Source organism: Zea mays, chromosome 5, assembly GCF_902167145.1.
Source record: "Zea mays cultivar B73 chromosome 5, Zm-B73-REFERENCE-NAM-5.0, whole genome shotgun sequence".
Classification (NCBI taxonomy): Eukaryota; Viridiplantae; Streptophyta; class Magnoliopsida; order Poales; family Poaceae; genus Zea; species Zea mays.
In genome coordinates, this window is record NC_050100.1 from 18,406,219 (window position 1) to 18,422,477 (window position 16,259).

General features: G+C 44.2%; 1 protein-coding gene and 1 non-coding gene across 2 annotated transcripts; both read left to right on the top strand.

Annotated features, from left to right (window-relative positions):
- Positions 1-2,193: 2,193 nt before the first annotated feature.
- LOC103626048 (F-box/LRR-repeat protein At3g48880) lies at positions 2,194-3,831 on the top strand. Its single transcript, XM_008646430.4, has 2 exons — positions 2,194-2,762; positions 2,853-3,831. Exons 1-2 carry the CDS (start codon positions 2,395-2,397, stop codon positions 3,349-3,351), a joined length of 867 nt encoding a protein of 288 aa, XP_008644652.1. The 5' UTR covers positions 2,194-2,394; the 3' UTR covers positions 3,352-3,831.
- On the top strand, positions 3,667-3,859 carry LOC111590439 (U2 spliceosomal RNA). The gene has a single exon (XR_004849907.1). It is a non-coding gene; the product is annotated as a U2 spliceosomal RNA (small nuclear RNA).
- Positions 3,860-16,259: the final 12,400 nt, after the last annotated feature.

Sequence of the window (16,259 nt, forward strand, 5' to 3'; positions counted from 1 at the left end):
CTAATAAATTTGGGGACCTAGGAAGTATATGTGCCAGAATTTTGAGTATTTAAACATAATACATAACAAAACTTATGTTGATTTTTTAGTTTAGTTTTTCATATATTATATAAACATGTATACCTTTCAGTTGCTGGTAATTGGTATGACTTCTCGGACCCTATTATCAGATCCTCTAGAATAGTTGTTGAAGAATCGACCAGACAAGAAATGCACTAGTTTAATAACTGAAGAATAGCCACTTCAGAAGGAGAAAGGTTTTCTGTGCCTAACCAAACAGAGAAAGTTCGTGCAGTTGAACATCAATCAATCAGAAGCCCTTTTTTTTCTTTCAAGTCATATGACATGTGAAATTCAAGATAATGAGACTGTACACTACATTTTATAGCTGGGGTCCTGAGGAAGGAGAACCACATATAACCGTAGATATATGCTTTGTACGCACGCCATCAGTAATATACTCCCTTTGTCCCATTATACTCATCGTTTTAGCGGTGTTTTAAGGTATCTAGATTCACAACATGCTCTATGTATCTAGACCTAACCTATGTCTAGATTTAGAGAATTTTTCTTGTAGTAGTTGGTAGGAAGCTAAAACGGCTAATATAATGGAATAGATGTAGTATTTAAAATACATTGGTACAGAACCATTTTGTTGTAGCAGCATTATAGCATTGCCAAGAGGATCTCTATATGACTCGTTATCACAAATGTAGAAAACAAAAGAAAAACGTATATGTTATAATACTCTCTAAACCACTCTTCATCTTTTCCGCTCTCAAAAACCACTCTTCTTGATCTCTAATTTTGGAGAGGCTACATGGCTCTCTAAATGCAATATATGATAGCTTTTCATTATTTCTTCGCACAAGTAAAATATGATAAACTACTAGAGTATATAAAAAATAAAAGTTGGAGTTCGAGACATACAAAGGAAGTAACCATTGAGTGGCTCTCCAAATTGAGATGTACGTATATGAATTTATAGAGGCTCTTATAGTTATTCTATAGTCCATATATACAATGTATTTTGTTTTTTTTCTTTTTGTTCCTTGAGTTCACACATCCTGCGTATTTCGAAAAATTGAACGAAACTGTCCTTCCTTTATATTTGTGTTGTTCACACATAGGTTGGAATGGGACAAATAATTAAACGGGACACGGTCACTTCTTGCTTGTAGTCCAACAGGGACCGGCCTGATCGGACTTGGGTACCTGTACCGACCGATGTTGGACCAATGCGCCGTCCTTTCCGCCTTTGAAGACCTTAACTTTTCCCACATGTCAGTCAAGCAATGAGAATTCAGGTCAGGGATGCATGATGCGTGCTTGCATTTTTTACATGTTACGTTAACTTTATTTTAAATCAAACAAAATTATCTTTGGTCATTTTTTTGAAAAAACAAATATAGTTTAAGCCATATCAATTATAAGTATTTCTTAAGACCATCTCAGTAAATCACTCATATGGTCACATAAAACACTATTTTTTACTATATGCTGCACAAATATATAGTTAAACGGTTGTGGTCCTCTTGTTTTATATAGAAGGTGGTCTTATCTCGATAGAAAACAACTCCCAAACAGTACATCTATGTCTCTTATGCTTAAAATAGACTCAAAGTCAATTAAAAATGATTTGAACAGAAAAAATAGTTTGTCCGTTATCCTCGGTCTTCAATACAAGATCGGCCAGGGCAAACAACAAACTGACCGGGTTAGTTTGGGGACATAAAACCCGTGAGATAGGTTTGGCAGAAGTAGACGTTAGGTTGTTCGTTTTGGATTAAAGACAGTTGTTGTAGCTGCAATTAATAGAGATAAATCACTGTAAAACAATATGAGTCGTTTCAGTTTAAAGCTAAGCGAACAAATTATCTTATCTTGCACCTAAAGTTTTTTACCAAACATTTTTAGATATGCTATCAATATTAGAAACTTGATAGTGTATTCTAAATTTTATATTAATATATTTTTTTGCACGTCAATACCTAAATTCGTATCGTATATACTATATAGTGGGATGTGAGGCCGCTGAGGCAGCTGCCAAAAAAACCCCGATCGATAATAATGAGGTGAAATGGACAAAAAGGAAAAAAAAAGATGAAATTGAAAGAAAAAGAATGGCTCCGAGACGTGGCACGTGCGATGGCCCCAGAAGGAGAAGCGATCGGCCCCAAAAGAAGTGGAAGAAAGAATTGCTCCAAGACCACGGCAGCTTTAAAGGCCGCCGGCTGCCTCTCTCGAGTCCCACCATTGGCAGTCTAATCGCCTATCGACTTCACGTCTCTCCGCCAGACCACCACTACCCCGTCTATCTCTGGTCTGGTCCCAAGTCCCAATTAGTCGGAGCCTCCTGCCCTCCTCGACCGCTCAAGCCAAGAACCAGAAGCCATGGAGACGGCGGCGCCGGCGCCGGCGCCGTGGGCGGAAATGGAGATGGACTGCATGGTGCAAGTGTTCGTGCGCCTCGACCTCGAGGACCTGGCGGCGGCGGCCCCGCTCGTGTGCCGGAGCTGGCGCCGGGCCGCCGCCGACCCGTCCCTGTGGCGCGCGCTCGACCTGCGCCGGGACCACGTCGCGCGCTTCATGCCCTGGGGAGCGCTCGCCGCCGCCTTCGCGCGCCACTACGCTGTGCGCAGGTTCTCCGTCGCGGGCTTCCTCAGGCTCTGCGTGTCGCGCGCGCGCGGGTACGCCGACGACGTCGCGCTCCCGCCGCTCCTCGCCGAGCCGGCGGACGAGATCGACCACATTTCCCTCCAGTAAGTGCCTCTGCTGCGCACGTCTCTGTACACTGTCACCTCACACACGAACACGCGGCTCACATGCTTCGATGCCCATCCCACGTGCAGCTGTCCCAGGCTGCGGCGCCTGGCGCTCCCGCAGCTGACGGCCAGCGACGAGGCGCGCCTGCCGGACATCGTCCCGCGGTGGCCGCTGCTGGAGCACCTGGAGCTGGAGGCCAAGCCATCCTCCTCCTCTTTCCCCGCGCTCGCCGCGCAGCTCGCTCTGCACTGCCCGGGCTTCGCCAGCCTCAAGACCTCCGGGGCCGTCAAGCCCGAGGACGCCGCGGCGCTGGCGCGCTCCCTGCCCAGGCTCCGGTCCCTGTGCCTCGACCGCTCCTACCTGCCCAAGGAACAGTTCCTCTCCATCCTCGCCGCCTGCAGGGACCTACGGGAGTTCAGCGCGCGCTGCTGCGTCGGCTTCGACGACAAGGACGAGGAGGTGCTCAGACGAGGGGCCAGGATCCAGCGGTTCGACGTAGAAGGGTCCAAGCTAATGGACGACCTGGAGGACGAGTTCGCCGCCGGTGACGGTTTCTGCGATTCGGCCTACGTTGACGTGATGTGATATTAAACTAAATTAAATAATTACTATTCTCATATTAAATACTTTGATATATCTGTGCCATCTGGAATAATTAGTTAAAATAAATACACTACATATCTACTTCAAAAAAACATATATCTATTCTTTCCCGATTTTTTAATAGCAATAGCTTGTTACCCCCTTATAGATAGAACATAAAAATCATCTAAGTCTAACACATCATCTAAGTCTAACACATAAAACAGCATGCAGCGCAACTCTTTCACGTAGTACCACCTAGATAGCTTAAACAAGACAAAAGAGTTATTATAAAAGGGGTTGGCTTCTTTTCAACTCATATCTTTATAGACCTTTTCGTTAAGATAAAGTGTAATATTTATTTTTATCATCTCTATTTTTGGTATGTGAACCAAATGTTCACTTTGATATTAAGTTTATGTTTTGTTTGAGGGTGCACCACACTAGCATGGCATTGGGTTCTCGTGTGTCGCTCAATTGTTACACTATAGCTACGTCTGGCTAACCCAATCAATATCACCAAATATAATTGTACACCGCCCAACCAATATCACCAAATATAATTGTACGTCGTCGCAACTCACGAGTATTATACTAGTATTAAATTAAAGAACGAGTTTTATGTATTGTGGCTCACGTGCGAAGTGCATAAGTCAGTTTCTCTCTCACACTTCGCACCTACCAATGTGTCTACCCTACAGATAGGTCGTGAGAAACCACCACGCTCTCTCCTACGTTTCTTGTCTATCAGTAGGCCATTTTCCTACAGATGGTCCGTGAGAAACCACTCAAACTCAACACGACAACACGACAGGAAGTTGCACGCAGCGCAATGCTACCATATAGTACCACATCGCTAGCTGGAGAATGATGAGGGACCGAGCAATCTATAAAAAAGGGGGTCAAACTATTTTTCAACTCACCTTTCTCGGTCTGTTGGCTAATGGCTAAGTGTAATATTTATTCTTATGAGCTATATATTCACTTCAATATTAAAATTATTTTTATTGGTATTTTTTGTGGGGAGGGTCCACCATATTGACTTATTGGGCCCTCACATGTCACTAGCCATTACACTGCTAGTAGGGTCTGGCCCACCCAAACCAATATCATCAAATATGATTGTATGGCATCACAATGTACGAGCATCATACTAGTTATATATTAAATACGCTAGTGCCGTCTACAGGAGACCAGAACTCTCGGAGGCTCCTAGGCCACCCGAATTGTCTGTGGCTATCGAGGCTGGTCGGAGACATCATAGTTGTGAGGTTGTATCTAGCAGATGAGTTGTGAGGTAGTCTCTAGCAGATCGTGCATATAGTTATGTAAAATAATATTTTGCACTATATAGTATATAGTATAGACTGTATTGTTCACAGAGTGAAGTTTAAAATAGGAGATAGAATGGGTAAGCTGCTAGAGACAGCTTGAGACTATCAGGACGTCAGGTGTGGTCGTCAGTCTCGGTTCAATAGTTCACTAGTATAATGACTATTATGATGGCACACAAATTATTCAATAAAATATTAGCGTGTGATGATTACATGAAAACGAACAACATATACTCTAAAGAGATAGGATGGACGACAAGAACCGATCTCTCTAAGGCCATGTTCGCTTCTTTCAGAACGACGGGCCGGAATAATTCCCTACTATTCACTAATTTATATAGTTTTTGATAAGCCGGAACAGTTTCAGATGCATTCCAAACTAACCGAACGTAACCTAAATTTTTTTGCTATTCCTGTTGTCGCCGTCTCCTCCTAGTGTTTTGGGTCCCTAGCGTCTACCCTACAACATCTCTATGTATTGCCCTCTATTGCTACCGCGTATGCTGGCCTCAACCTTCATGTGTGCGTATCTATGGATGCAGCCTTACGTCTCTTCCCGAGTTCCCGATGTATTTTCTAGTTCCTACGGCGAGGTCCATTTGGGTGACATGAAAACCTAGGTGCGAATGGAATCCGAAGCCGGGCGTAGTCAGGGCGAACGCGCTAGTGCGCGTACTCGAGGGGACGTGCGGTGGCGGTGCATCTATTTTCCATCGAGGAAGGAAAGCATGGGAGGGAGAGAGAGAGGACAGTGCGAGTGTTGTAATCGGTCGGGTGGGTGGCGTGGAAGCAAAAGCTCAAGTGGGGAACTGAAAGTAGCCTGGAGGGGGGTGAATAGGCTACACCTGAAATTTTTCACTAAAAACTTCGAGATAATGTTAAATTCAAATTGCATTGGTGCAAACTGGTTCAGCTGATTTTGTTTATAGCTGAACAAGTTTGAACCTGCTCAACTTAGATTAGATAAACAGTTAAACAAGTGTGACAAAGTAATGAGAGATTTTTACTTAAGACTTGCCCTAAAGAAAATCCACTCGAATAGGTGACAAACCAGTGTGAATTGGTTTCACGCGATTTGCACACAATATAATCGAATATGAACTAACCAACAATTTAAAGCACTTATCAAGAACACACAAGAACACACGATTTAACTTGAGGTTCGGCAACCACCACAAAGGTGTCCTACACCTCGTTGAGGAGCCCACAAAGGGCCGGGTCTTTTCCAACCCTAATCCTCCACAAGCCGACCACCAAGGTCAAGGCAATCTCTTCTCAAATTAGTTCAACGAGCAGGTGATACAAACTTCTTGGGGTCGTCCACAAATTTGGAGACTCCCAAGCAACCTCTATCCATCAAGGAATGCAAGGTTCCAAGAGTAACAAATCCGCACAAGATTCAAGTTTGCGATGAGCTCAAGAGATGAAGAGAATGGGAGAATCAAGATGAAATCAATAGCGAGTTAGATCGACTTCACCTCACACCAAGGGTCCTTCAAACGATTGAAGGAGATGCGATTTCGGGTGTGAGAGATGAATTGAATGCTCTTGTTTGAAGGTTGGTCAGCCAAGAATTCGTGGAGAGGGTAGAAGTGAATGAAGAGAGAGAGTGAGAGGGGTATATAAAGGATCCCCCAAAAGCTGGCAGCCGTTGGGAAAAGTTGACTGAAAACCGGTTGAACCAATTTCCACGAGGGGGTTTTCGGTTCAGTGAGGGACTCAACCGGAGACTCGACCGGCCCCAAATCCGGTTGAGCCGGGCTAGAATCCGGTTGAACCAGTTTTCAAAAAATCTGCACACGACTTTTTCTAACAGGATTGACTGGCAGAATGGCAGGTCAGAAAGTGACAGAGGGGAATAGTGCAGAAACCGGTTGAACTGGTTTTAATTCCGGTTGAACCGATTTTTGAAACTTTCAAACCAATTTTGAGAAAACTGAGGTGAAACAAGGGGAAATGTTAGTGGGGAGTGAAAGTGGTTTTTCCAAGAGCATTCATGATCTAGTAAAATATTTTCTTAGAGGATTTGAAAAGGTTTGGACTGAGCTCATCGCATTACTTACTTAACTATTGCGGATCCCTCTTAATTGAACGGCGATTTCTATAACTCAAGAATTGTAAAATGCAAATTGTCGTTGTTCCCAAGCACTTGGAGCACGCTATATGATGTAGAATTTTAATCCGCTGTGCTTTTACATTTACGTACATATATGATCTGTGCTTCTCCTGTCTGTAAAATAATTGTATACATGCTAGGAGCAAACTTGTTAAAATCTCTGTTTGTTTTGTCATTTAATCACCAAAACCCTCAGTTAGGGTTGATTGCACTTACAATCTCCCCCTTTTTGGTGATTGATGCCAAAACAAACTAGAGCGGAGATAAAAATAAGAACACTAGCGAGATGTAAATACTTGTGTATGTGTGGCTCTCCCTAAATATGTGCATGAGTTTTGTGATCTTCATATTGACTTGATATGTCAATTTTGCAACATATTTGGAGAAAGTGAATAGCCAACACAATACACAATCACTGAGGGATGCAACAAAATTATATAAGATGTGATGATATAAAATTACATTACTCTAACATTTTCATCATTGCATAGCATAAGATATGTGATAGTACTAGCTATTACAATAATGAGCATCACAGCATAAAATTGTTTATGGCCCTAGGCCATCATCACATGCATCATCACAGGCATAGGCGAATACTTAGAGTTATTACTGAAAGGGAAATAGGGTCAAACCTCTTCCTAAATGATTTTGGTGGTTGAATTGCCCAACACAAATAATTGGACTAACTAGTTTGCTCTAGATTATAAGTTCTATAGGTGCCAAAGGTTCAACACAAACCAATAAAAAGTCCAAGATAGGGTTCAAAAAGAAAGGAGCAAAAGAAACCGAAGGCTGCCATGGTCTGGCGCACCGGACTGTCCGGTGTGCCACCGGACAGTGTTCAGTGCACCAGGGTGGATCAACTCGAACTCGCCACCTTCGGGTTTCTGGAAAAGCCACTCCCTATTGATAGTCGCCTAGAGGGGGGGTGAATAGGGCGAAACTGAAATTTACAAATATAAACACAACTACAAGCCGGGGTTAGCGTTAGTAATAATAAATGAGTCCGCGAGAGAGGGCGCAAAACAAATCCCAAGCGAATAAGCAAATGAGACACGGAGATTTGTTTTACCGAGGTTCGGTTCTTGCAAACCTACTCCCCGTTGAGGAGGCCACAAAGGCCGGGTCTCTTTCAACCCTTCCCTCTCTCAAACGGTCCCACGGACCGAGTGAGCTTCTCTTCTCTAATCAAAGCCGGGAACAAAACTTCCCCGCAAGGGCCACCACACAATTGGTGCCTCTTGCCTTGATTACAATGGAGTTGTGATCTCAAGAACAAGTGAGAAAGAAAAGAAGCAATCCAAGCGCAAGAGCTCAAATGAACACGGCAAATCACTCTCTCTAGTCACTAGGGTTTTGTGTGGAATTGGAGAGGATTTGATCTCTTTGAATGTGTCTAGAATTGAATGCCTAGAGCTCTTGTAGTAGTTGAGAAGTGGAAAACTTGGATGGCAATGAATGTGGGGTGGTTGGGGTATTTATAGCCCCAACCACCAAAAGTGACCGTTGGCTGGAGGCGTCTGCTCGATGGCGCACCGGACAGTCCGGTGCACACCGGACAGTCCGGTGCCCCTGCCACGTCATCACTGCCGTTGGATTCTAGCCGTTGGAGCTTCTGACTTGTGGGCCCGCCTAGGTGTCCGGTGCACACCGGACATGTACTGTTTGATGTCCGGTGCACCGGCATGGGCGATTCTGACTTCTGCGCGCGCTGCGCGCGCATTTAATGCACCGCAGGGAGCCGTTGGCGCCGCAGGGAGCCGTTGCTCCGCTGGCACACCGGACAGTCCGGTGTACACCGGACAGTCCGGTGAATTATAGCGGAGCGGCTGCCGCGCGAACCCGAGGCTGGCGAGTTCAGGAGGCCGAGCTTCCTTGGAGCACCGGACATGTCCGGTGCACACCGGACAGTCCGGTGAATTATAGCGCGCCGTCTTCCGAGAAATCCCGAGGGTGAAGAGTTTGAGTCTGAGTTCCCTGGTGCACCGGACAGGTACTGTTCACTGTCCGGTGGCACACCGGACAGTCCGGTGCGCCAGACCAGGGGTGCCCTCGGTTGCCCCTTTGCTCCTTTATTGAATCCAACACTTGATCTTTTTATTGGCTAGATGTGAACCTTTTGCACCTGTATAACTTATACACTAGAGCAAACTAGTCAGTCCAATATTTGTGTTGGGCAATTCAACCACCAAAATTATTTAGGAACTAGGTGTGAGCCTAATTCCCTTTCAATCTCCCCCTTTTTGGTGATTGATGCCAACACAAACCAAAGCAAATGTAGAAGTGCATAATTGAACTAGTTTGCATAATGTAAGTGAAAAGGTTACTTGGAATTGAGCCAATATAACTACTTACAAGATATGCAAGGAATGTTTCTTTCTTATAACATTTTGGACCACGTTTGCACCACATGTTTTGTTTTTGCAAATTCTTTTTGTAAATCCATTTCAAAGATCTTTTGCAAATAGTCAAAGGTACATGAATAAGAGTTTGCAAAGCATTTTCAAGATTTGAAATTGTCTCCCCCTATTTCAAATGCTTTTCCTTTGACTAAACAAAACTCCCCCTAAAAGAGATCCACCTCTTAGTGTTCAAGAGGGTTTTGATATACCATTTCTGAAATACTACTTTCTCCCCCTTTTGAACACAATAGGATACCAAATGATAAAGATTTTTGGAAAGCACTAAGTTTTTGAATTTGGTGGTGGTGGTGCGGTCCTTTTGCTTTGGGCTCATTTCTCCCCCTTTTTGGCATGAATCGCCAAAAACGGAATCATTAGAGCCCTCTAAGTGCTATCTTCCTCTTTGGTCATAAAATAAATGAGTTAAGATTATACCAAAAAGCGAAGCTTTTGAGCTTTTACTCTCTTCCCCAGGGATGAAGTTCTTTTCTTTGATGCTCATTTCTCCCCCAAAGAAAAGAAAGTTGCTCGGAGTGTTGGCGAAGTATGAGTTACGGAGTGGAAGCCTTTGTCTTCGCCGAAGACTCCAATTCCCTTTCAATATACCTATGACTTGGTTTGAAATAGACTTGAAAACTCATTAGTCATAGCATATAAAAGAGATATGATCAAAGGTATTCAAAAGAGCTATGTGTGCAAGCTTAGCAAAAGAAATTTCTAGAATCAAGGATATTGAGCTCATGCCTAAGTCTGGTAAAAGATTGTTCATCAAGTGGCTTGGTAAAGATATCGGCTAATTGATCTTTAGTATTAATGTAAGAAATCTCGATATCCCCCTTTTGTTGGTGATCCCTAAGAAAATGATACCGAATGGCTATGTGCTTAGTGCGGCTATGCTCGACGGGATTGTCGGCCATTTTAATTGCACTCTCATTATCACATAGCAAAGGGACTTTGGTTAATTTGTAGCCGTAGTCCCGCAGGGTTTGCCTCATCCAAAGCAATTGCGCGCAACAATGTCCTGCAGCAATGTACTCGGCTTCGGCGGTGGAAAGAGCGACCGAATTTTGCTTCTTTGAAGCCCAAGACACCAAGGATCTTCCCAAGAACTGGCAAGTCCCCGATGTGCTCTTCCTATTGATTTTGCACCCCGCCCAATCGGCATCCGAATAACCAAGTAAATCAAATGTGGATCCCCGAGGGTACCAAAGCCCAAGCTTAGGGGTATAAGCCAAATATCTCAAGATTCGTTTTACGGCCGTAAGGTGGGATTCCTTAGGGTCGGATTGGAATCTTGCACACATGCAAACGGAAAGCATAATGTCCGGTCGAGATGCACATAAATAAAGCAATGAACCAATCATCGACCGGTATACCTTTTGATCCACGGACTTACCTCCCGTGTCGAGGTCGAGATGCCCATTAGTTCCCATGGGTGTCTTGATGGGTTTGGCATCCTTCATCCCAAACTTAGCAAGAATGTCTTGAGTGTACTTCGTTTGGCTAATGAAGGTGCCCTCTTGGAGTTGCTTGACTTGGAATCCTAGAAAATACTTCAACTCCCCCATCATCGACATCTCGAATTTCTGTGTCATGATCCTACTAAACTCTTCACATGTAGACTCGTTAGTAGACCCAAATATAATATCATCAACATAAATTTGGCATACAAACAAGTCATTTTCAAGAGTTTTAGTAAAGAGTGTAGGATCGGCCTTGCCGACTTTGAAGCCATTTGCAATAAGGAAATCTCTAAGGCATTCATACCATGCTCTTGGGGCTTGCTTGAGCCCATAAAGCGCCTTAGAGAGCCTATAAACATGGTTAGGATACTCACTGTCTTCAAAGCCGGGAGGTTGCTCAACATAGACCTCTTCCTTGATTGGTCCATTGAGGAAGGCACTCTTCACGTCCATTTGATAAAGCTTGAAGCCATGGTAAGTAGCATAGGCTAATAATATGCGAATTGACTCAAGCCTAGCTACGGGTGCATAGGTTTCACCGAAATCCAAACCTTCGACTTGTGAATACCCTTTGGCTACGAGTCGAGCTTTGTTCCTTGTCACCACACCATGCTCATCTTGCTTGTTGCGGAAGACCCATTTGGTTCCTACAACATTTTGGTTAGGACGTGGAACTAAATGCCAGACCTCATTCCTCGTGAAATTGTTGAGCTCCTCTTGCATTGCCACCACCCAATCCGAATCTTGGAGAGCTTCCTCTACCCTGTGTGGCTCAATAGAGGAAACAAAAGAGTAATGTTCACAAAAATGAGCAACCCGAGATCGAGTAGTTACCCCCTTATGAATGTCGCCGAGGATGGTGTCGACGGGGTGATCTCGTTGGATTGCTTGGTGGACTCTTGGGTGTGGCGGTCTTGGTTCTTCCTCATCCTCCTTTTCTTGATCATTTGTATCTCCCCCTTGATCATTGCTATCATCTTGAGGTGGTTCGTCTTCTTGATTTTGCTCTTCATCATTTTGAGCCTCATCCTCATTTTGAGTTGGTGGAGATGCTTGCATGGAGGAGGATGGTTGATCTTGTGTACTTGGAGGCTCTTCGGATTCCTTAGGACACACATCCCCGATGGACATGTTCCTTAGCGCGATGCATGGAGCCTGTTCTTCACCTATCTCATCAAGATCAACTTGCTCTACTTGAGAGCCGTTAGTTTCATCAAACACAACGTCACAAGAGACTTCAACTAGTCCAGTGGACTTGTTAAAGACCCTATATGCCCTTGTGTTTGAGTCATAACCAAGTAAAAAGCCTTCTACAGTTTTAGGAGCAAATTTAGATTTTCTACCTCTTTTAATAAGAATGAAGCATTTGCTACCAAAAACTCTAAAATATGAAATGTTGGGCTTTTTACCGGTTAGGAGTTCATATGATGTCTTCTTGAGGATTCGGTGAAGATATAACCGGTTGATGGCGTAGCAGGCGGTGTTGACCGCTTCGGCCCAAAACCGGTCCGGTGTCTTGTACTCATCAAGCATGGTTCTTGCCATGTCCAATAGAGTTCGATTCTTCCTCTCCACTACACCATTTTGTTGTGGCGTGTAGGGAGAGGAGAACTCATGCTTGATGCCCTCCTCCTCAAGGAAGCCTTCAATTTGAGAGTTCTTGAACTCCGTCCCGTTGTCGCTTCTTATTTTCTTGATCCTTAAGCCGAACTCATTTTGAGCTCGTCTCAAGAATCCCTTTAAGGTCTCTTGGGTTTGAGATTTTTCCTGTAAAAAGAATACCCAAGTGAAGCGAGAATAATCATCCACAATAACAAGACAATACTTACTCCCGCCGATGCTTATGTAAGCAATCGGGCCGAATAGATCCATGTGGAGTAGCTCAAGCGGCCTGTCGGTCGTCATGATGTTCTTGTGTGGATGATGGGCTCCAACTTGCTTTCCTGCCTGACATGCGCTACAAATCCTGTCTTTCTCAAAGTGAACATTGGTTAGTCCTAAAATGTGTTCACCCTTTAGAAGCTTATGAAGATTCTTCATCCCAACATGGGCTAGTCGGCGGTGCCAGAGCCAACCCATGTTAGTCTTAGCAATTAAACATGTGTCGAGCTCAGCTCTATCAAAATCTACTAAGTATAGCTGACCCTCTAACACACCCTTAAATGCTATTGAATCATCACTTCTTCTAAAGACAGTGACACCTATATCAGTAAAAAGACAGTTGTAGCCCATTTGACATAATTGGGAAACAGAAAGCAAGTTGTAATCTAATGAATCAACAAGAAAAACATTGGAAATGGAATGGTCAGGTGAAATAGCAATTTTACCCAAACCTTTGACCAACCCTTGATTTCCATCCCCAAATGTGATAGCTCGTTGGGGATCTTTGTTTTTCTCATATGAGGAGAACATCCTTTTCTCCCCGGTCATGTGGTTTGTGCACCCGCTGTCGAGTATCCAACTTGAGCCCCCGGATGCATAAACCTACAAAACAAATTTAGTTCTTGACTTTAGGTACCCAAACTGTTTTGGGTCCTTTGGCATTAGATACAAGAACTTTGGGTACCCAAACACAAGTCTTGGAATCCTTGTGTTTGCCCCCAACAAATTTGGCAACTACTTTGCCGGATTTGCTAGTAAGCACATAAGATGCATCAAAAGTTTTAAATGAAATGGCATGATCATTTGATGCATTAGGAATTTTCTTCTTAGGCAACTTGGCACGGGTTGGTTGCCTAGAACTAGATGTCTCACCCTTATACATGAAAGCATGGTTAGGGCCAGAGTGAGACTTCCTAGAATGAATCTTCCTAATTTTGCTCTCAGGATAGCCTGCAGGGTATAAAATGTAACCCTCGTTATCCTGAGGCATGGGAGCTTTGCCCTTAACAAAGTTAGACAAGTTCTTAGGAGGGGCATTAAGTTTGACATTGTCTCCCCTTTGGAAGCCAATGCCATCCTTGATGCCAGGGCGTCTCCCATTATAAAGCATGCTACGAGCAAATTTAAATTTCTCATTTTCTAAGTTGTGCTCGGCAATTTTAGCATCTAGTTTAGCTATATGATCATTTTGTTTTTTAATTAAGGCTAGGTGATCATGGATAGCCTCAATATTAATATCTCTGCATCTAGTGCAAATAGAAACATGCTCAACATTAGATGTAGAGGGTTTGCAAGATTTAAGTTCTACAACCTTAGCATGCAACATTTCATTCTTAGTTCTAAGGTCGGAAATAGTAGCATTGCAAACATCAAAATTTATAGCCTTAGCAATTAAATTTTCATTCTCTAATCTAAGGCTAGCAAGAGATGCATTCAATTCATCAATCTTAGCAAGCAAGTCAACGTTATCATTTCTAAGATTGGGAATTGAAACATTACAAACATGTGAATCAACCTTAGCATTTAAAATAGCATTTTCATTTCTAAGGTTGTTAATCATCTCACGGCAAGTGCTTAGCTCACTAGACAATTTTTCACATTTTTCAACTTGTAGAGCGTAAGCATTTTTAACCTTAACATGTTTCTTATTCTCCTTGATTAGGAAGTCCTCTTGGGAGTCCAAGAGATCATCCTTTTCATGGATGGCACTAATTAGTTCATTTAATTTTTCCTTTTGTTCCATGTTAAGGTTAGCAAAAAGAATGCGCAAGTTATCCTCCTCATTTTTATCATCATCCTCATCACTAGATGTTTCATATTTAGTGGAGGACCTTGATTTTACCTTCTTTTTGCCGTCCTTGGCCATGAGACACTTGTGGCCGACGTTGGGGAAGAGAAGGCCTTTGGTGACGGCGATGTTGGCGGCGTCCTCGTCGTCGGAGGAGTCGCTTGAGCTTTCGTCGGAGTCCCACTCCCGACAAACATGGGCATCGCCGCCCTTCTTCTTGTAATACTTCTTCTTCTCCTTTCTTCTTCCCTTCTTGTCGTCGCCCCTGTCACTGTCACTAGACATAGGACATTTTGCAATAAAGTGACCGGGCTTACCACACTTGTAGCAAACCTTCTTGGAACGAGGTTTGTAGTCCTTCCCCTTCCGTTGCTTGAGGATTTGCCTAAAGCTTTTGATGATTAGGGCCATCTCCTCATTGTCGAGCTTGGAGGCGTCAATTGGTTGTCTACTTGGTGTAGACTCCTCCTTCTTCTCCTCCGTTGCCTTAAAGGCCACCGGTTGCGCCTCGGATGTGGAGGGCTCGTCAAGCTCGTTGATCTTCTTGGAGCCCTTAATCATGCATTCAAAGCTAACAAAATTCCCGATGACTTCCTCGGGGGTCATTAGTGGATATCTTGGATTACCACGAATTAATTGAACTTGTGTGGGGTTAAGGAAAATAAGAGCTCTTAGAATAACCTTAACCACTTCGTGGTCATCCCACTTTGTACTCCCGAGGTTGCGCACTTGGTTCACCAAGGTCTTGAGCCGGTTGTACATGTCTTGTGGCTCCTCCCCTTGGCGAAGACGGAAGCGACCGAGCTCCCCCTCGATCGTTTCCCGCTTGGTGATCTTGGTGAGTTCATCACCTTCGTGCGCCGTCTTGAGAAGATCCCAAATCTCTTTGGCGTTCTTCAACCCTTGTACTTTGTTGTATTCCTCCTTGCTTAGGGAGGCAAGGAGGATGGTTGCGGCTTGGGAGTTGAAGTGCTCGATTTGGGCCACTTCGTCTGTGTCATAGTCCTCATCCCCTATAGATGGTACCTGTACACCATACTCAACAACATCCCATATACTCTTGTGGAGAGAGGTTAGATGAAATCGCATTAAATTACTCCACATAGCATAATCTTCACCATTAAAAGTTGGTGGTTTACCTAATGGGACGGAAAGTAGAGGTGTATGTTTAGGAACACGAGGATAGCGTAGGGGAATCTTACTATACTTCTTACGCTCTTGGCGTTTAGAAGTGACGGACGCCGCGTCGGAGCCGGAGGTAGATGTCGATGAAGTGTCGGTCTCGTAGTAGACCACCTTCCTCATCCTCTTGTGCTTGTCCCCACTCCGATGCGGCTTGTGAGAAGAAGATTTTTCCTTCTTCTCCTTGTGGTGAGAAGAGGAAGATCTTTTCTCCTTCCGCTTGGAGGAGTTCTTCTTCTTCTCCCTTTTCTTGGTGCGGGACTCTTCCGATGAGGTGCTCCCTTGGCTTGTAGTGGGCTTGTCGCCGGTCTCCATCTCCTTCTTGGCGTGATCTCCCGACATCACTTCGAGCGGTTAGGCTCTAATGAAGCACCGGGCTCTGATACCAATTGATAGTCGCCTAGAGGGGGGGTGAATAGGGCGAAACTAAAATTTACAAATATAAACACAACTACAAGCCGGGGTTAGCGTTAGTAATAATAAATGAGTCCGCGAGAGAGGGCGCAAAACAAATCCCAAGCGAATAAGCAAATGAGACACGGAGATTTGTTTTACCGAGGTTCGGTTCTTGCAAACCTACTCCCCGTTGAGGAGGCCACAAAGGCCGGGTCTCTTTCAACCCTTCCCTCTCTCAAACGGTCCCACGGACCGAGTGAGCTTCTCTTCTCTAATCAAAGCCGGGAACAAAACTTCCCCGCAAGGGCCACCACACAATTGGTGCCTCTTGCCTTGATTACAATG

What these genes read in the sequence shown, in the direction of transcription:
- LOC103626048 (XM_008646430.4), top strand. Translation starts at nt 2,395, where the DNA reads ATGGAGACGGCGGCGCCGGCGCCGGCGCCGTGGGCGGAAATGGAGATG. An exon ending in ATCGACCACATTTCCCTCCA is followed by an intron (nt 2,763 to 2,852) that starts GTAAGTGCCTCT and finishes TCCCACGTGCAG; the next exon opens with CTGTCCCAGGCTGCGGCGCC.